Genomic DNA, 21947 nt, shown 5'->3' with positions numbered 1-21947 from the left:
ACCTGTCCAAATGTCTTTTAAATGTTGTGATTGTACCCACCTCCACTCTTCCTCTGGCAGCTCATTCCATACAAGCACCACCCTCTGCATGAAAAAGTTGCTCATTAGGTCCCTTTTAAATCTTTCCCCTCTCACCTTAAACCTACGTCCTCTAATTTTGGACTCCGCTGTCATTGGGAAAATATCTTGGCTATTCACCTTATCTATGCCCCTCATGATTTTATAAACCTCTACAAGGTCACCCCTCAGCCTCCGATGCTCCAGCGATAAAAAGTTTCAGCCTATCCAGCTCTCCTTATAACTCAAACCCTCCAGTCCCAGCAACAGAAGTAGTAGGAACTGCCAGTGCTGGGGTCTGAGATAACATCGTGTAGAGCTGGATGAACACAGCAGGCCAGGCAGCATCAGAGGAGCAGGAAAGTTGACGTTTCGGATCTGGACCCTTCTTCAGAAATGGGGGAGGGGAAGGGGGCTCTGAAATAAATAGAGAGAGGGGGAGGTGGTGATAGAAGGTGGATACTGGAGCAGATAGGTGGAGAGAAGATGAACAGGTCAAGGAGGCGGGGATGAAGCCAGTACAGGTGAGTGTGGGTAGGGAGTTGGGATGGGAGTTAGTCAGTGAGGAGGGAGGGGTGGGTAGGTAGGAGGAAAGACGGACAGGTCAAGGAGGCCGGGACGAGAGGTGGGGTGCTGGTCTGAGGTTGAGGTTGGGGGTGGGGAGATTTTGAAGCTAGTAAAGTCCACATTGACACCACTGGGTTGTAGGGTTCCCAGGCGAAATATGAGGTGCTGCTCCTCCAGTTTTCGGGTGGCGTTGTTGTGGCACTGGAGGGCCCGGGATGGACATGTCGTCCAAGGAGTGGGAGGGGGAGTTGAAGTGGTTCGCGACTGGGAGGTGTTGTCATTTGTCACGAACTGAGCGTAGGTGCTCCACAAAGCGGTGTCCGAGCCTCCGCTTGGTTTCCCCGATGTAGAGGAGGCCACATCGGGAACAGCGGATACAATATACCACATTAGCAGATGTGCAGGTTAACATCTGTTTAATGTGGAAGGTTTTCTTGGGGCCTGGGATGGAGGTGAGGGGGGAGGTGTAGGGGCAGGTGTAGCACTTCCTGCGGTTGCAGGGAAAGATGCCGGGGGTGGTGGGGCTAGTGGGGAGTGTGGAGCGGATGAGGGAGTTGCAGAGAGAGCGGTCCCTCCAGAAGGCAGATAAGGGTGGGGAGGGAAATATATCCTTGGTAGTGGGGTCAGATTGCAGGTGGCGGAAGTGGTGGAGAATGATGTGTTTAATCCGAAGTTTGATGGGGTGATACGTGAGGACAAGGGGAATTCTGTCTTTGTTGTTATTGCGAGGAGTGGGTGTGAGGGCTGAAGTGCAGGAAATGCAAGAGATGCGGTTGAGGGCCATTTTGACCACTGAGGCGGAGGGGGGTGGAAATTGCGGTCCTTGAAAAACGAAGATATCTGGGATGTCCGGGTGTGGAACGCCTCATCTTGGGAACAGATGCAGCGGAGGCAAAGGAATTGGGAATAGGGGATAGCATTCTTGCAGGAAGCTGGGTGAGAGGAGGTGTATTCTAGGTAGCTGTGGGAGTTGGTGGGCTTGAAATAGATATCGGTCTCCAGATGGTTGCCAGAGATGGAGACAGAGGTGTCCAGGAAGAAGAGAGAGGTATCAGAGATGGTCCAGGTGAACTTAATGTTGGGGTGAAGGTGTTAGTAAAGTGGATGAACTGTTTGAGCTCCTCATGGGAGCACGAGGCGGCGCCAATACAGTCATCGATGTAACGGAGGAAGAGGTGATGGATGGGGCCAGTGTAGCTGCGGAAGAGGGATCCTACAAAGAGGCAGGCATAGCTTGGGCCCATGCGGGTACCCATGGCTACCCACTTTGTCTGTAGGAAGTGGGCGGAGTTGAAGGAGAAGTTGTTAAGTGTAAGGATGAGTTCGGTTAGGCGGATGAGGGTGTCAGTGGAGGGGGACTGGTCGGGCCCGTGGGACAGGAAGAAGCGGAGGGCTTTTAGGCCATCTGCATGGGGAATGCAAGTGTATAGGGACTGAACATCCATGGTAAAGATGAGGTGTTGGGGACCAGGGAATCGGATATTTTGGAGGAGGTGGAGAGCGTGGGTGGTGTTACGGACGTAGGTCGGCAGTTCCTGGACCGGGGCGGACAAAATGGAGTCGAGATAGGTGGAGATAAATTCGGTGGGGCAGGAGCAGGTAGAGACAATGGGTTAACCAGGGCAGTCGTGTTTATGGATTTTGGGAAGGAGATAGAAACGGGCGGTGCGGGGTTGGGGAATGATGAGGTTGGAGGCTGTGGGTGGGAGGTCACCTGAGGTGATGAGGTTATGGATGGTCTGCTCCACTATCCACCTTCTATCACTGCCTCCCCCTCTCTCTATTTATTTCAGAGCTCCCTTCACCTCCCCCATTTCTGGAAAAGGGTCCAAACCAGAAACGTCAGCTTTCTTGCTCCTCTGATGCTGCCTGGCCTGCTGTCTTCATCCAGCTCCACACCTTGTTATCTAGTCCCAGCAACAGCCTTGTAAATCTTTTCTGTACCCTTTCTGGTTTAACAACATCATTCCTATTGCAGGGTGACCAGAATTGTATTCAGTATTCCAAATGTGGCTCTCACCAATGTCTTGTACAGCCGCAGCATGATGTGCCTTAATAAATCATTTACAAGAAATTGCTACTACCTGCACAGAGTACAGTGTGTAAAGGGAAGAGACCATAACACATAGGAGGAGAGTTCGGTCATTCAACCCATAAACTCTGTTCAGCTGTTCACTGAGATCACAGAAGTGTTATTGAGCAGAAAGAAGCCATTCAGTCCATTGTGCCTACACTGGCTCATTAAACAAGCATTATTACCTAATGCCAGTCTCCTGCTTTTCCCCATATCCTTGTACACTATTTCTGTCCAAAGAATCATCCAGCGCCCTCCTGAGTGCCTCAGTTCAATCTGCCTCCACTACACTTACATATTCCTTACCCTCAGTACTCACTGACTGAAAACCTTTTTCCTCACTTCACTCTTGCTTCTTTTGCGGATCACTTTCAATCTGTGCCGTCGTTCTTGTTCCTTTTACAAGCAGGTCTCAGTTGATCTGATTAATCCTTAAAAAATCCAAACAATTGTGGATGCTGGAAACGACAGAAATTGCTGGGAAAAACTCAGCAGGTCGGGCAGCATCTGTGGAGACAGCAGAGTTAGCATTTCCCGTCTTCAGAAGGGATTTAATTCTCAACTCCACTTTCCTGCCTTTTCCCCATAACCTGTGAATCCTTTCCTAATTAAAACTCTGTTTACATCAGACTTGGAAAAAGCTCAATGACCCCAGCCTCGACAGCTCTCTGTGGTAAAGAATTCCAGAGATTCACTGCTCTCTGAGAGAAGAAATTTCTCCTCATCTCTGTCTTAAATAGGTGACTCCATATTCTAAGATGATGCTGTCTGGTCCTAGACTCTCATACCAAGGAAAACAGCCTGTCCATATCTAATCTGTGAAGCTCCCTGAGAATCCATTATCCTTCAATAAGGCTGTCTCACACACAGCATTCTCTTCCTTAATGTTAAATCCAACAGCTGCAAATGTTCCAGACCGCATTACTTTAGGTCTACATAAAATAATGCTATGTTTTGTGAGTAATAGGTGATAAAGCCGCCAAATTCCTCAAACTGTGAGCACAAGAGAAAGCCTGTTTTCACTTCCTTACATCTGTCTGTGCTTTGGTGTTGCTTCTGCTTAATATCCTTGCCCAGCCCTAGTTTATCTCTGGAGTTCAGAGACAGTATAAAAGTGGAGGCGTTATCTATTTATGGTGGCTCAGTGGTTAGCACTGCTGCCTCACAGAGCTAGGGTTCCATTCCAGCCTTGGATGACTTTTTGTGTGGAGTTTGCACATTCCCCTTGTGTCTGGGATAACAAGGTGTAGAGCTGGATGAACACAGCAGGCCAGGCAGCATCAGAGGAGCAGGAAAGCCGACGTTTCGGGTCTGGACCCTTCTTCAGAAATTGTAGGTTTCCTCTGGGTCCTCCGGTTTCCTCCAACAGTCCAAAGATATGCCAGTTAAGTGGATTAGCCATGCTAAAGTGCCCCATAGTGCCCAGTGTTGCCTGAAATTAACTTCAACTTTAACTCAATTCATTTAACTCCACTTTTTCTTACCTTAAATTAATTCACATTTAGCCCAACTCTTACTTTAACTCTATAAGTTTGGCTTGAATCCAGTTATACCCTGATTTGAGTGAAGTGGCCAACATAGTTCTCCGTGTAGATCTCACTTCATGGTTCCTTGTCTTCTCTGAAGATTTCCTTCAGGGCACATGCTTCTCAAATATAGCTTCTTCTCAGAAAATTCTTTTGTTCTGTTAACTTATCGGAAAGTGTGCTCTGTTTCCAGAAAGCTCTCTGGCACTCAGCCAATGAATTGATCAAAGCCTGATCACATTGTTCGATCCTAACCAATGTAGTTTCTTGGTAAATAACTCCCAAATGTTTACTGGATGTGAAGCTGGTAAAGCACAGTAGGTCAGACAGAATCCGAGGAGCAGGAATGTCAATGTTTTGGCCCAAAATGTTGACTTTCCTGCTCCTCGGATGCTGTCTGACCTGCTGTGCATTTCCAACTTCACATCTATTGGCTGTGGCTTCCAGCATCTGCAGTCCTTACTGTCTCCAAGTCCCAAATGTTTACAGCAAGCCATAAACACTGACATTCCGTACTTCGTATAAAGTAGTAGTGGTGGCTGCATGTCCAGGGACCACATGACATTTGCCTTATTTGGTCAACACAGGAAACTGTAGCTCACAACATGTCCTGGCTGCAGTTTAACTGAGGTCAAAGTCTAAACTAGTTTGACCAAAATTCCCAGCATGCTTGATTGTAGATCTTTACCGATATTGTAAGCACTTCTGGTGCTGGCCACCTGACCACACCAGGGATGTGCAGGCTCTGTGGATTAGCCACAATAAATATGGGGTTATTGCCGGGGGGGGGATCTGGGTTTGGGTGGGATGCTCTTTTGAGTGTCAGTACAGGCTCGATGGGCCAAATGGCCTCTTTCTGCACAGTAGGGATTGTATGATTGACTAGTCAATTGGCTTCCTTCCACTATTCCTTTCCTGATTCATATTGAATGCATTTTTCAAAGAGAAATCAGACTTCGAGTAAATAACGTGAACTCAAGCTGCAGGTTGAGCATTGAAAAGGTTGAAGTTGCACCCACTGACATGGGCATCATCATGCTAACTGTAAAATACTGTTGTTCCAGGTAACAACATTTTCCAGGCTTCTCACCAAGACAGACGTCAAGGTACTGGTCAAGGAACTTGGTGACAATGTCGAGGAATTTTCCCTGCTGTTCCTGCACCAGTTTGACACAGAATATTCCTTCTGTAAAAAGATAAGGTCAGTATCCTGGGTTTGCCGCAATTGTTAATCATTGCAACAGTGTTCAATAACGTAAAGATACAATCAAACCCCACATCTGGGATGCGCCTCTGTAATCAGACGCCCTTCTGGTCGTACACTCACAAGTGGTTGTTGTCTGTGTACATTATCCAAAAGAAATGCATCAAAGACTAACATACGTCAGACAAACCAAGCTGCGAGATTGATTCAAGAAGATGGGAAGAGTGGTCACCCAGCCTGTGCAAGTACAACAATCCCGTAGTTGAATAGCCCATCGAAGGTTACCTTCTATAGGAAGGATGTTGTTAAACTTGAGAGGGTGCAGCAAAGATTTCCAAGGATGTTGCCAGGACTGGAGGGTTTGAGTTATAGGGAGAGACTGAATACGTTGGGGCTTTTTTTCCCTGGAGTATTTGAGACTGAGGAGTGACCTTTATCGAGGTTTGTAAAATCATGAGGGGAATGGATAGGGTGAATAGCCAAGGTCTTTTACCCATTGTAGGATAGTTCATAACGAGAGGACATGGTTTTAAGGTGAGAGGGGAAAGACCTGAGGGACAACTTTTCCACACAGAGAGCGGTGTGTGTGTATGGAACGAGCTGCCAGAGGAAGTGGTGGAGGCAGATACAATTACAACATATAAAAGGTGTCTGGATGGCTACATGAATAGGATGGGTCTAAGAGGGTTATGGGCTAAATGCTGACCTAGTCTCATTTGCCAGATTGGGATGTCTGGTTGGCGTGGATGAGTTGGACCAAAAGGACTGTCTCCGTGCTGTATGACTCTATCAGATGTTTGCACAAGTGAAAATGTCTTTGTATGAGTCAGTGCCTTCTGGATAGTAATTGAGGGATGGGAGGAGAGAAAGGAATGGTTAAAAAACATCCATGTGACCTTCCTTCAGCAATGACTCAGATCCAAGGTTGCTGGATTACTGAGGTACAACTTGCATTTATTTTCATTGACAGGTCCAGAAATTGGTAAAAATTGACTCAGTGCAGTTAAGCAAATGTTCAAATTTTCTGATCTGATAAAAAAAATGTTCTTACCAAGTCATTCAGAAAAAATACAAAACAACACCTTCTTCGTGTGTTCCAGATTGAAAGTGTGTTAATCTTTTTATGCCCGCAGAGAGTCATTTCAAAGCCTGAGGACTGGCACTCAAGTGTTACTGATACAAATGGATACTGAAGAGTCCTCCCACAGTTCAGAGCTGATTGCTTCTGCCAAGTAAGTACAAATGGTTTCGCCATCAGGTAGGAACAACAGGGCATTCACACTAAAACAAACACAAAGAACTGTGGATGCTGAAGGTCTGAAACCAAAACTGAGAGCACTGGAGAAACTCAGCAGGCCTGGCAGCATCTGGAGAGAGAAAACACAGTTAATGTTTCAAACCCGTTGTCAGAACTGAAATAGCTGGGGAAGGGTGGACTATATGCTGATGATGGAATGGGGGGGAAGAATAGACTATATGGAGACAGTGCTCAAACAGAGAAGGAGGGAGGAAAAAAGGGATAGCAAAAAAAACAAAAGCCGAAAGAACTGCGGATGCTGTAAATCAGGAACAAAAACAAAGTTGCTGGAAAAGCTCAGCAGGTCTGGCAGCATCTGTGAAGGATAAAACAGAGTTAATGTTTCGGGTCCGGTTCTGAGGAAGGTTCACTGGACCCGAAACGTTAACTCTGTTCTTTTCCTTCACAGATGCTGCCAGACCTGCTGAGCTTTTCCAGCAACTTTGTTTTTTTTAGCTATAACAAAAACAAAGGGGATTACTGATAAGCCAAGAGGGAGATAGCACCCCACCCACTACTCTCTGTCTCTGTCTCTCTCTCTCTGTCTCTCTCTCTAAATCTCCTTCCATCTGTGGGCACCATCTCCATGTGCTCTATTCTCCACCCTGTCACCAGCATTTATTCCACCCTTCCCTAGCTGTCTTCGGTTCTCACTATTTTCTCTCAACACATGCTGCCAGACTCGCTGAGTTCCTCCAGTACTTCCTGTCTTTGTTCAAGGTGTTCACACTGCTCTAAAAGGAGTCCTGGTGTGACTGGACCTACTCACATATTGAAACCAAGAGATTATACAATCCAGAAAGATTGAACAGGCTGGAGGTCTTTTCTCTAGAAAAGGATTGACCTGCTGAAGGTATTTTAACATTGTAAATCGACTTATTAGGGTGGAAGATGTTCTTGCAGACAAGACCAGAACTAAGGGCCATAGATATAAAGTTGGTGATTAATAAATGCAACCTGGGGTTAAACGTCTTTACAAAGAGAGAGGCTAGGTTGTGAATCTCACAAACACAAAACTGGGGTGAATAGCATTTGAGGGAAGTTAGAAAAACACTTGATGTGGATAGTAATTAAAGGAAATATTGATGCTCTTTAACATATAGGGTTTGGAGAAGCCTTAAGTGCAGCATAGTCATGGATTTGTTGGGTCAACTGGTCTGATTTTGTCCTGGAAATAATTTCTAATTCTTAAGAAGTTGGTTGATTTGACAGTGATGTTTAGAAATGCTGGAGTTTTGCTTTGCAATAATATGTTTATCCCCTGTGCATCATTAGATCTATGAGTTTCAACCACCTCTAGGTTAGTGCTTCAATTTAGAAAATGTCAGACAGGGTTGGATGCCACAGGCAATCTCAAAATTGAACATTTCTTGAGGAGATTTCCCGTGAGATTATTTTTATTTTTGCTCTTTTGAGGTGCTTAATGCAGTATCCTCCTGCTCATTTGACAATGACTGAACATTTAAGGGTATTCGATTTGGAATCACCTTTTCCTGATACATTCAGAGGAGTGTGTTGTAAAATGATGCAGTGAGAGCTGACAGTTTTGTAACCACTAAATGCTGAATGATGGAAAATCACTGTCTCAGTGAATCAGAGCTTCACTTCTCATCTCTAGTTACCCTTGATAAGGGGGTGGTCAGCTGCCTTGTTGAACCACTGCAGTCTGTTTGCTGTAGGTAGACATACAATGCCCTTCAGGATGGAATTTCAGGATTTTGATGTAACAATACTGATGGAACAGCGATATATTCCCAAGTTAGGATAGTGAGTGACTGGAGGTGGGCTTACAGGTGATGGTGTACCCATGGATCTGCTGCCCTTGTACTCCAGATAGAAGTGGTCCTAGATTTGGAAGGTACTGTCTAAGGAGTCTTGGTGAATTTCTGCAGTGCATCTTGTAGATAGTACACACGGCAGCTACTGAGCTTCTGTTGTTGACGTAATGGCTTTTTTTGTGGATGTGGGCCAATCAAGCTGGCTTTGTCCTGGATGGTGTCAAACTTCTTGAATGTTGTTGGAGCAGCACTCATCCAGGCAAGTGGAGAGATATCCCGTCTTGTCAATATTACATCTTGATACCTTGTAGTTGGTTAACAGACTCTGAGGAATCAGGAGATAAATTACTTGCAGCAGATTGTTAGCCATTGGTTAGTATTTAAACAGTATTTACACGACTCGTCCAGTTCAGTTTCCAGTCAGTGGTAATTCCAAGATGTTGATGGTGGGGGCTTCAGCTGTAATATTGCTATTGACTGTCAAGAGGCTTTGGTTAGGTTCTGTCTTCTTAAAGATGGTCATTGCTTGGCACTTGTACTGCATGAATGTTTTTGCCAATTCTGAGCCGAAGCTTCAATATTGTCCAAGTCTTGCTGAATTTGGACATGGACTGAAGATATGTCTTGGAGTTGGAATGACCAACCTCCAACAACTGCAACCGTCTTCCTATGTGCCAGGTATGAGTCCAGCCAGTGTCTCCTGTTGATGTTGGTTGGATGATATGATCTTGATTTTAAAATCTAACATTGAGGCCTTATATTTAATTTCCAGATATTGTACAATGAACGAAATGAATCTGATGAGCTCTACATCCAAGTCAAACTGCTTTGTGTATTTTATCACAAAGCTCTCTCGAATTGCAGGCCGAACAAAATATATTGGATTTCAAGGAGGTATGTTCAACTGGAGAGATGGCACAGTTTTGCATTGGGATAGTAGTCATGTCTGGTGTAAACTAGCAGGAATTTTGTGTCATATTTGATGCAGAAAGCCAAGAATAATGCAGCACAGGAGGAAGCTGCATGTGTGTGCCATGTAAATACTGTTGTTGTCATAAAAAAAAGCTAGTTCACTATTGTCCTTCAGGGAAGGAAATCTGCCTTTCTTACCTGGTGTGGCCCAGATGTGACTATAGACCCACAATGATATAGTTGACTCTTATCTGCCCTCTGGATAATTAGAGATGTATAATAAATGCTGATGCCGGCAGCATGTTACGATTTTTTTTAAAAAATCAATCTTTGCACATAAGTCTTTAAGTGGTGGTAACACTCTGTTGTTGCAGTATGAATGTAGGAGCTGACCAATGAGGGCAGAACTACCTGCAACTTCGGGGAGTAGTTCAAAGATGCTATATGGAGGAGAGGCACCATCCTGTTTGTGAGTGTGAAGTATCAGGCCAACTTCCCAACTGATCTTAAAACAAAGTGACTGAAAATAGATAGCAGGGAAGTCAGCAGAAGCAAAGAAAACAAATAAATGGGTGCTTATTGTTGTGGGAACACTCTTCAGTCTTGACATGTATCTTGATTACTGTGCAGGCCAATGGCTTTCTGTCCACATTGACGATGTGACTGAATCAGAGGAGATGACCTCCGATCTATCTGCATTCTATAACCTGACTATCAGCGAACTGTTTGCAAAGGCTTTGGGTGTACCCGCAGGTAATTTATTGCTTACATCAGAGTGAGTTAAATTGTGCTTCTTGCACTGTTGTATGAAGGAGCATGCTATATAGTAATATTAATAATTAATAAAGTAATCCAGCTCTGAGGAAGGGTCACCGGACCCGAAACGTTAACTCTGTTTTTTCTTTCACAGATGCTGCCAGACCTGCTGAGCTTTTCCAGCAACTTTGTTTTTGTTGCTATAAAGTAATAATGTGTTGAGGTGCTCAGATTAAAGTTGCAGCCGTTTGCAAACAGCTACGTTCCTCTCTGTTTGCTGTCATTTTGAGGCACAGTGATTGGCTTTTCATCTTCTACAATTCATGAAGAACTAAAAATATTTGTACCTGATGAGGCCACATTTTTGTTAGCTTCCATAACATAAGAATAAGAAATAGATAACCTAGCACTCAAAGATTGGACAGACATTTATTGCAGCTCCCAATATATGCACATATTTCAATCATAGACACTTCAATATTTGGGGCAATGCTAAGCTGTACAGTTACAAAAAGTAGCACATATCCATCAGTGCATCATGCTTCGAGTGGCCCCAGTAACATGGAGTCCAAGACGTTATATACCATCAGATCACATGCTATGATTTGGTGATGATATCGTGAGCATGTCTCTTTAAGGTATACAGCATATTAACAATGAAACATCACACAATAGGGTGTATACAGCTTTAAAAGAACATTTGATGTGAAGGAGCTGATTCCTTCCTGGGCCAACTCTGCCCTTCAAAGTTATCAGCATGTCATAAAGACATACTGCAACTTTTAAGGGAGAATGAGGCCTGTGCTTCCTATTAGACTGTTTGGAAAATGCAGTTAAATTGCAGTGTTAGACATGTAACTTCTTAAGATTTGAATTTTTAGATAGTTGATGAGAGTGGTAATTAGTAACAAACACAGAGAATGCTGAAGAAGCACAGCAGGCCTGGCAGCTTCTGTGGAGCGATGGTATGACCTTTTCTTCAGTCCCTAAAGGGATTGGAAAACAATGTTTTATGCTTGTGACAGAGGAGTAGTGAGGGGAACAGATAGTGTAAAGGCCAAGTGGTTGCTAATCCTGGTGAAAGAGAAATAGAGATGTAAAATGGGTGTAAATTACAGTGTGAAAAGGAGAAAATGGATCTCCTCTGCTCAGAGAAAAGTGAAGGATACACAGCCACGGGGTCGTGGATGTGGGAGGGATGGATGTAAGAAAAATAGAGAACAGATATCGCGTGGTCAGGCTCTGAAGTCATAGAATTTAATATTGAGTCCTAGAGGCTATAAAGTACCTAAGTGAAAAATGAGGGTTATTCTTCCAGTTTGCTTTAAGCTTGGATGGAACACCATAGCAGGGCTCAGATGGAAATGTTAGCATGGGAGCAAGGTGGTTTATTGAAATGGCAAGCAACTGGGAGATCAGGATCAGTCTTATTGACAGTGCAGAGCTGTTATGCAAAACAATAGATATTACTATTTCCTGCATTAGGAGTTAATTTATTCATCTATTTCAGGTCATTTACTGCATTAAGGATGTCACAGTAATTTAAGATGTTGTAATAAAATGCTACAGTGTTCAATTCTGAACCCACAGATAGATCATAGAACTGTACAGCATGGAAACAGACCCTCTGGTCCAACTCGTCCATGCTGACCAGATATCTTAAATTAATCTGGTCCCATTTGCCAGCATTTGGCCCATATCCCTCTAAACCCTTCCTATTCATATACCCATCCAGATGCCTTTTAAATGTTGTAATTGTACCAGCCTCCACCACCTCCTCTGGCAGCTTATTCCACACACGCACCACTCTCTGCGTGAAAAAATTGCCCTTTAAATCCCTTCTAAATCTTTTCTCTCTGAACTTAAACCTATGCTTGAGATAGTAGGAACTGCAGATGCTGGAGAATCCAAGACAACAAGATGCAGAGCTGGATAAACACAGCAGGCCAAGCAGCATCATAGGAGCAGGAAGGCTGACGTTTCGGGCCTAGACCCTTCATGGCCCAGGGAAAAGACTTTGTCTAATCAGCCTATCCATGGCCCTCATGATTTTATAAACCTCTATAAGGTCACCCCTCAGCCTCCAACTCTCCAGGGAAAATAGCTGCTGCCTATTCAGCATCTCCCTATAGTTCAAATCCTCCAACTCTGGCAACATCCTTGTAAATCTTTTCTGAACCCTTTTAAGTTTCACAACATTCTTCCTATAACAGGGAGACCAGAATTGGACGCAGTTTTCCAAAAGTGGCCTAATCAATGTCGTGTACAGCCGTAATATGACCTCCCAACTCCTTTACTTAATGCACTGACCAATAAAGGCATACTAAACACTGCCTTCACTATCCTGTCTACCTGTTGACTCTACTTTCTAGGAACTCATAATGCATAAAAACTGAAAGAACTGTGGATGCTGTAAATGAGAGACCGAAACAGAAATTGTTGGAAAAGCTCAGCAGGGCTGGCTGCCTCTGCGGAGAGAAATCAGAGTCAACGTTTTGGGTCGAGTGACCCCTTCCTCACAGATAATGGAGATAGTTTTTAAAAGGTGTATTAGTGACCTCTGGTGGCAGGAACCAGAGGTACACCAGTTCAACTTAATCCAATAGTTTGGAGTTGTCGGGTAGTTCCAGCCACAACCATAATTGGTACCTATCCTTCATCTACAAAGTGCTCATTTAAAATATATTGACCAAATGTGTGTCATTCATTGTGAGAGTATGACCATGGGGCACTATTAAGTCTGTATTACCTTGACTTTACAAAACTCTGCTTTTTCCTTTAGCAATTGATGAGCAGAACACAATTCTAGAAGATGATGGAAAAATCCAGGTATAAACTAATTAATGAAATGTTCGTACTGCAGAAATGTTTCTTCAATGTGATTAACCAAAGATGTATTAAAAAGGAAACTGTTTACAGTCATTAACATGGTGCGTTGTTTGATCGAAGTTGAATGTTACATGGGAAGTTGTGACATGCTAAACCATTCGGGATGTTAAACATCGGAGCTTGATTATTGGTATACGCTTTTCTGTTTAAAGTTTTATTCTGATATTTTCTTTTCCAAATCCAACAGCACTGATTACTTGAAATAAAGGTAGAAAGTTTTGGAGAAACTTAGCAGGTCTGGCAGCATCTATGGAGAGAGAAAAAGAGTCAATGTTTTGAGACCGGTATAGCTCAACTATACTGTAGAATAGAGGGCTCAAAATGTTAACTCTTTCTTTCCTCATTGATGCTGCCAGACCAGCTGAACTTCTCCAGCACTTTCTGCTCTTTATTTCAGATTTCTAGCATCCACAGTATTTTGCTTTTATTATACCCCATGTTCCCTATATATGCATATACACCCTGACAAGTTCTCTCCAGTTACCCTCAATGAATGTGTAACAATCACTTGTTTATTTGTTTCACTCAGACTATGGAATTGTTGCCAGAGCCTATGAGATCATAACATATGGCATCTGGAGATAATTACCACCACTTTCATAAAATGAAACTGAAGTGTTTTCCCACACCCTAGAGTTGTACAGGATGGAAACAGACCTTTGATCCAACTCGCCCATGCTGACCAGATATTCTAAATTAAATCTGGTCCCATTTGCCAGCATTTGGCCCATATCCCTCTAACCCCTTCCCATTCATGCAGCCATCCAGATGCCTTTTAAATGTTGTAATTGTACCAGCCTCCACCACTTCCTCTGGCAGCTCATTCCATACACACACAACTCTTCTATGTGAAAAAGTTGCCCCTTAAGTTCCTTTTAATCTTTCCCCACTTACCTTAAACCTATATCTTCTAGTTTTGGACTCCCCTACCCTGGAAAAAAGACCTTGGCTATTCACTCTATCCATGTTCACCATGATTTTAAAACCTCTATAAGGTCACCCCTCGATCTCCGACACTCCCAATAAAAGTAGCCGCAGCCTAATCAGCCTCTCCCTAAAGCTCAAACCTTCCAACCCTGGCAACATCCTTATAAATCTATTCAGAACCCTTTCAAGTTGAACAACATCTTTCCCATAGTAGGGAGACCAGAACTGAACGCAGTATTCCAAAAGTGGCCTAACCAATGTCCTCTACAGCTGCAGTACGACCTCCCAACTCCATGCTCAATGCAACTGACCAATAAAGGCAAACATACCAATGTCACTTAAGCCTCCATGCATAATTCAATCCCTGTAACGCTGGGAATCAGTTTATCTCCATGACTCCCCAAAGTCCTGCCCTCTGATTTTGATCCCCAAGAAACCTTGTCCTTTTGGGTTTGTTTGCATTCTTGATGCAAACAGATGCAAGGAGCAGTGACAACATATCTCTGTCACCAGCTGCTTTCTTCTGCATTGCTGACTTTCTCTGAGTGCAAAGCCTCAACCAAGTGGCCCACACTCTTTGTGTCAGATGTGGCTCAATGTAATGTACCCACGTCTGGGTCAGAACGTTCTGGGTTCAAGGGCCACTTTAGTGACTGAGCACATAACCTAGGGTGACCCCTCAGCGTGCAGCAGAGAAAGAGTGCTGCTCTGTCAGAGACACTGCCTTTCAAATGAGCTGTTAAATTGGTACCTCTAGGGGTATAAACAATCAGGTCGTATTTCACATTGATAGTTGTGGAGGAAAGTCTCTCATGTTCTCGATAACGTTTACAGTTCAAACCACATCATTACACCAACTGATATGAGCATTATCTTGAGTTGTTTGTGTGACCTTACTGTCCTTTGTGTTGGTGGGACAGTTGGTTTGTGATGCCAACAGTGTGGGTTCAATTCCTGCATTGGCTGAGGTTATCATGAAGGACTCTCCTTCTCAACCACTGCCCCCCTCCCCCCACCCTTGCCAGAGGCATGGTGACCCTCAGGCTGAACCACCACCAGTCATTTCTCTCTCTGTCTCTCTCTTTCTAATGACAGCACTCCTCTGGAACTATAGTGACTTTGCTCTGTACAAGTTGACAACCATGTTTCCCTCCACTCCAGTTCAGAGTGTAAAGAACATTGAGTGCACTGAGAGTTTGAAAAGTGCTACAGAAATGCAAGTTATTCCTTCTCTGTTTCTTCTGGAAATTAATTTTTCTTTATAATTGTTTGTCAACAGGCAAAACCAAGCATTCTCAACACAACATTCCTGTTACAAAGCTGCACACAGAGTGCAGTCAGTAAAATACGTGATGGGGAAGAAGGATCCCATCGAAACACTGACCGTGTTCAGATCCTCCTGGATCTCCTGAGAGAAGAGGGGGAATATGAGGGTGAGCTTGGAGACTGTATGTGATTGAAAATGCTTGTATTTTGTTCATGCAAATTGCCACTGTAACTTTAATACTGGTGTCAAACAGCTTCAGTCTCACACCACATGAAACATACATCATGTAAATGGGATGTTCAGTCCAGTTGACTTCACGAAATCTCCCTGTTGTGGAAAGTCCAGCTCGGACACTCAGTTTACATTGCATGAGCACAACTGTTGTCATTTTGAAGCATGCTTAATTAGGGAATCGGGGAGAGAGCGGTCCCTCCGGAAGGCAGATAAGGGTGGGGAGGGAAATATGACAGAATTCCCCTTGTCCTCATGTACCACCCCATTAACATCCGGATTCAACGCATCATTCCCCGCCACTTCTGCCACCTGCAATCTGACCCCACTACCAAGGATATATTTCCCTCCCCACCCTTATCTGCCTTCCGGAGGGACCGCTGTCTCCGCGACTCCCTCGTCCGCTCCACACTCCCCACTAGCCCCACCACCCCCGGCACCTTTCCCTGCAACCGCAGGAAGTGCTACACCTGCCCCTACACCTGCCCCCTCCCCTCCATCCCAGGCCCCACGAAAACCTTCCACATTAAACAGATGTTTACCTGCACATCTGCTAATGTGGTCTACTGTATCCGCTGTACCTGATGTGGCCTCCTCTACATCGGTGAGACCAAGCAGAGGCTCCGAGACCACTTTGTGGAGCACCTACGCTCAGTTCGCGACAAACAACAACACCTCCCAGTCAAAAACCACTTCAACTTCCCCTCCCACTCCCTGGACGACATGTCCATCCTGGGCCTCCTCCAGTGTCACAACAATGCCACCCGGAAACTGGAGGAACAGCACCTCATATTCCTCCTTGGAAGTCTACAACCCAATGGTCTCAATGTGGAATTTACTAGTTACAAAATCTCCCCACCCCCTCTCATCCCCGCCTCATTGACTTGTCTGTCTTCTCTCCCAACTCACTGACCAATCCCCACCACTACCTACCTGCAATCACTGCCCCCCTCCTCTATTTATTTCAGAGTCCCCTTTCCCTCTCCCATTTGTGAAGAAGGGTCCCAACCCGAAATGTCAGCTTTTCTGCTGCTCTGATGCTCCCTGGACTGCTGTGTTCCTCCAGCTCCACACTGTGTTATCTCAGACTCCAGCATCGGCAGTTCTTACTATCTCTGTGATTATAAATGTGTTGTCCCAGTCGAATTTGTGACCTTCTTAGTCCATGTGTATTGAGACCAGTGAGAATTGGTCGTGTCTCTTGGTGGCTAGTTGGTGTTCGTATATCTTCATTGTCAATTTTCTTCCAGTTTGGCCTATGTAATGTTTCTTACAGTCCATGCATGATATTTCATATATTACATTGGTTTTGTTTGTTGTGGGTATGGGATCCTTTACATTCGTCAGCAGCTGTCATAGGGTAGTTGTTGGTTTGTGGGCTACCCTGATACCTAGGGGTCTGAGTAGTTTAGTGGTTGTCTCTGATATGTCTCTGATGTATGGTACGGTGACTAGTCTGTCTGGCCGTGCTGTGCCTTCTTGTTGCAGTCTGTCACAGAGGTAATGGCAGATTGTGCTGTTTGGATTACCATTCCTTTTAAAAACTCCATATAAATGCTCCTGTTCTGCTTTGCGCAATTCCGGGTTGCTGTAGTATGTTGTGACTCATCTGAATAATGTCCTGATGCAGCTCTGTTTATGGGTGTTGGGGTGGTTGCTGGTGTAATTAAGTATCTGGTCCCTACGCTTGGTCTTTCTGTATATGTTGGTCTGGAGTCCCCTGTTGTTCTTATGTTCCATCATTACGTCTAGGAAGGGTAGTCCGTTATTGTTCTCTTCTTCTTTTGTGAATGTTATTCCTGTGAGGATGCTGTTTATGTGTCAGTCGGCGTCTTCTAGTCTCGTGCGTTTGATAATCACGAAGGTGTCATCTACATATCGGACCCAGAGTTTGGGTTATATAGTGGGGAGCGCTGTCCATTCTAAAGTTTGCATTACAGTTTCTGCTTTCAGTCCTGATATCAGGGATCCCATTGGTGTTCTGTTGATTTGTGTGAATATACATTGTTTGAATTTGTTTGAATAATTTGAACATTCCCGCAGAGAGGAATGTGTAACTGACTTTGTTGCATAGCACAATTGGTCTGGTGGGTTAGTTTGGAAGCTCTGGAAATAAGTAACTGTCTCTAGGAGAAGCTGGCCAGTTGATCAGTCAGTTCTACAGTCTATAGCCATGTAGCATAGACTCAATTACTATCTCAGAGGTGATAACTGTGTACGTTACCTTTAGTCAATGCAGTTAACCGGTCTTAAGCCAATGTAACCTGTTAGCTCACTATTGCGTAACAGACAATTTCTTGTTAGTCAAATAACTCTTCTGCTGAAGACAGTTTTGTGTTTAATTCTAATCATTTGATACAAGTAAACCCTGCAGACTAGTTTTATAGAAGAGTTGGTGGCAGACAACCAACACCCAAACCTACAGAAAGATGGACCGATAACAGCAAAGTGTCACCTTGCAGCAAAATTTGTCTTTCTGTCGTACCTTTAAGGTGTAGGCCCTAAAATTGACTATTTATGCTATTGAGAAAAACACCTTCTGCTGATGCAACACTATTTTGTGTGTCGTTTGTTACAGATCAGATCACATGTTGATCCTTTTTTATTATCGTTGGCAAAATTGACCTGAGTTTGGCTCTGGCAGAATTAATATTTACTGCATTGCATAATTCTAAAGGGCTTTTGCACCAAGGCTGATTTTTGTCCATAACAGTATTTTGATATTAAAGCCCTGCAGTAATGGTCTGTGTGTGTTTTTAACAGCACAGTTTTTGAGGACGGTAACAGAGAGACTGATGCTACAGCTGCAAGAACAGGAGGAGATATCTTCAAATCCAAAAGAATGGATGTGTAATGAGGCCAAGAAAGTCGGTGCTCTGCAGGAGGGCGGCACATTCAGGTAGCTTTCCGAGCAGTGCGGGATTCACAACATTGATGGGCTTTCTGCTGTAGTGATAGAAGATTACTTCTAGAGCCTGTACTGTTGGACCAGAATGCTGCAGCCTGACCTGTGGCTCATACACACGTTCATTCAGACTCTGTGCCAACTCGTATTGCTATGAAATAGTCTGTGCGCCGCTGGTGATTTTGCTCATTGTTCCTTGTTCACGTGAAACAGAACATATCTCCGAGATGCCTTAAAACAGAATGGCAGTGTCATCCTAGTCCCAAAAGGCCCACTTGTCTTTAGCCTTTGGCAGAGTGAGCTGATGAATGGAGTATTTAATTGATGGGAATTGCCACCCAAGTGTAGTGACTATGGTCCTGTTAATATCAGACATTATCCTTCTTCAATTCCTGAACATTTAATTAATGCTGTGGATTGCATGAGAATGGATGGATTCCTTTCTCCTTGGAATTCCCTACTTGTCTCAATAATGGCGTTTCAATGGTGAAGCAGTAGAAGTTGCATTACTGAAGATTACCTAATGTTATCCGAACGTTTGTGCTGAATCTCTATCTACATTTACAAATTCAAACGTTCATGTACAGAGCCACTGACTTTCAATTGCTATCACCACTGAATGAGATGGTCATTTGAATAGTCTAGGAATGTGTTGGCCTGTACCCATCACAGATGCTGGTGGGTGAGGGGAATGAGAGCAGGGAATATGCTGAAATTTGAATTGCTGGAAGGGGTAGGGGAGCGCAGTGGTGCAAGGCATCTTTTTGTATGTGGTCTGTGCCAACCAATGGCCTGAGCCAAATTTGGCTTTTTGCCAACCTCCAGGGGTGCCTTTTAGCTCCAAAGGTTAGTTGTTCATGGTGAAGTAAGGCTGGGGTCTACTTTGTTTCCTCAGATGTAGAGCAGGTGACTATGAATTGAATTTCTCTCCATAAAGAGCTGGTCTCATAGGGCATTGTAAAACGGCCCTTTCCTTGCCAACTGCTATCCCTCAAGGCCAAGAGGTTGGACTCAAACCACTGGGTAGACAGCAAGAAAGACTTGCATTTACATAGCGCTTTTCACCACCACTAGATGCCTAATAGCACTTCACAGCCGAGGAAGTACTTTTTCAAGCTTGGTCTCGATGTAATGTAGGAAATGCAGCAGCCAATTTGTAATCAGCAAATCCGTACAGAGTGATAACGGCAGCATAACCTGTTTTCTGCAGTGTTGACTGAGCGATAAGCATTGCCTAGAACACCCACCCATCTTCAAAATACAGCCATGGGGGCCTTTTTCATCTACCTGAGCAGGCAGAAGGGCCTCAGTTTATTGTCTCGCCTGAAAGTTGGCATCTCCAACAGTGCAGCACTCCCTCAGTACCTCACAGGCATGTCAGCAAGAGTACAAAGTAAATTGGCACATCTCCTATTTGAGTGGAAAAGGTGATCCCCTGTGGGTGGAACGTTGCTCTCTGGTGTAACATGAGTACTGGTAAGAAAGCTGGGAATAAACAGTACGAATGAAAAATAAGCTGATCCTCGACTTTGAGAAAAATGTCCCTGACTTTCCCCACAAGCCATAAATGGCGACTTCTGAATCTAACGATGGAGTGACAACCAGCCTGTGTCCATGCATTTACATCTCATTAAAAATCCAATTCACTTTATTTATGCATCACTTCTAATTCTCCAACCCTTCACCAAGAAACTAGGAAGTGCAAATTCCCAACGTGTAGGTCAGAGCCGGTATTTGTTCTTACACTTGCAGGGCATGGGAGATCATTTTCCTGTACAGTGCACCTGGGACACAGCACTAACCTCGGCTGCAATTTGTGTCCAGGCCAGTTGCGTTTGACACCCTGTGATGGTCGGATGGAAGGAGAACTGCCCTCCTCTCCATCACACACCCACCAACACCTCCACATCCTCGACCACAGTGTGGGGAGCAAACGTGCCTTTCCTCTGGGCCATGTGTTTGATTACAAGGGTTGAGCACCACAGTGTGAGGATGAGTCTCTGACCTACAGAGGCTGTGCTTTGTGGACCTGGCCTTTCCCAAAAGGAGGAGTTAATACCAGAAGGTCACAGCAGTGGTGACCATTTCCATGTCTCAGGCCATCAGAAAGGCCCCCAAGAGCCTGGTTGTATAATTGATGAAATGAAGAGCAGAAGGTTGTGTGAGAGAAGTCACTGCAAGCCATGGCAGACTGGGCACTGTGAATCTCACCCAATAAAACAATTCAACTGAAGATGAGAAATTTATGCCCATATGTTACTTGGAACAGACATTCAATGGTTATTCCAAAACCCTGTAAATTCCTGGGTTCAAATGATATATATGTGAGCGTGGTTTGTGAACATTAAGCATTTGCTGAATGGACATTCTATCCCACTGAATGGGTGCTCTAGTTCCTTGTATGATTCATTCCAGCACCTCACACAGGTCAAAGGCTCATGATGGGGATTGTAATTCTATCCAGATATACCCCTCTTTTTTGAACCATTACATGTTGTTGTCTGGATGGGGCTGTGTGCTCGGGTCACTGCCAGGCTGACAAAGATTTAAGCTGCATTGGGAACTCCTGACCCAATAGCTTAGGAAAACGGGAACTGCATATTTGAAAATACAAACATTAAATTTCTTTTCTATTGATAATGTAGACACACAGTCTGGAAGTGCATTCAGAAGGTGGTCACTCCAAACCTGGCCCTGATGATTTCCATTCTAGACAGAGACTATAACCTCAATCTTTTGGTGGATCCTAAAGTGGACACAGAAATTAAACAGCTCTGGCTCAACATTTTCAAAGATACACAGATACTGAAAGTATCTCACCAACAGCAAAGCTCAGGGTAAGAAAGCCTTCCGCAGGTGTTTGTGCATCTTTAAGTGCTGCTAATTTGTATCATGAGGTGAAATAGCTTTTATTTGTGTAAATACAATCCAGTTATTATGCGAAACAAAACTGGAATTGGAAAATATATATTTTCTGACCAGTCAAGTGGAAGCTTTCAGCCTTACACCTACAAGACTACAACACAAGAAAACCAGCTTTTGAAGGGGGACAACAACTTATACTGCATGAGGATAAGGGCAATGATCAGTGGGACAGTGTACAGTCAACTCACACAATCTTCTTGTGGCTTTCTCTAAATTATTGGCTCCATTCTAAAGTTGGGTTTCCTGTGTTTCAGTCCTGATGAGAGTAAGAAGAAAAACTTTTGATTTCATGTCTCTTTTCAACAATGTTTAAGTTCTGAAGCTGTGTGCGTGCGTCTGTGTGCGTGTGTGTTCAACATAATTACAATGTGATAATGCACATGGAATTGCTTTTCCATTAGGCCAAAGACAGAGGAAATAACAGTCAGTCACAAAGTGAGTAAAATTCGTGAAGGAATTTCCTCTGCTGCCCCTTTCAGCTGGTTGATCAGACAATACATTGACGACTTATGGGTTGAATTTCACTATTTGGAAGGTATTGCTCATTTTAAACTCAATTAATTAAATTCTAATTTTTAACAATGATTTTAAAAAGTTGCATGCCAGGTGACCGAACCTGACTGTTGTTAAAA

At 44.0% G+C, this 21947-nt stretch overlaps 1 protein-coding gene across 2 annotated transcripts in view; it reads left to right on the top strand.

Annotated features, from left to right (window-relative positions):
- The window catches only part of LOC109919330 (E3 ubiquitin-protein ligase rnf213-alpha-like), a 167523-nt gene that overhangs the window by 83697 nt on the left and 61879 nt on the right, over positions 1–21947 (top strand). For both annotated transcript variants that reach the window (XM_048610749.1, XM_048610750.1), the window contains exons 33-41: positions 5289–5425; positions 6562–6660; positions 9276–9397; positions 10046–10168; positions 12954–13000; positions 15267–15420; positions 18249–18384; positions 21036–21227; positions 21717–21850. In XM_048610749.1, coding sequence (XP_048466706.1) covers positions 5289–5425; positions 6562–6660; positions 9276–9397; positions 10046–10168; positions 12954–13000; positions 15267–15420; positions 18249–18384; positions 21036–21227; positions 21717–21850 — 1144 coding nt within the window. The remainder of the gene's footprint in view (positions 1–5288; positions 5426–6561; positions 6661–9275; positions 9398–10045; positions 10169–12953; positions 13001–15266; positions 15421–18248; positions 18385–21035; positions 21228–21716; positions 21851–21947) is intronic.

This window comes from Rhincodon typus, chromosome 23 (genome assembly GCF_021869965.1).
Source record: "Rhincodon typus isolate 14 chromosome 23, sRhiTyp1.1, whole genome shotgun sequence".
Taxonomy (NCBI): domain Eukaryota; kingdom Metazoa; phylum Chordata; class Chondrichthyes; order Orectolobiformes; family Rhincodontidae; genus Rhincodon; species Rhincodon typus.
Note: the sequence above shows the minus strand (reverse complement) of the source record. Positions and strands in the feature narration are given on the sequence as shown.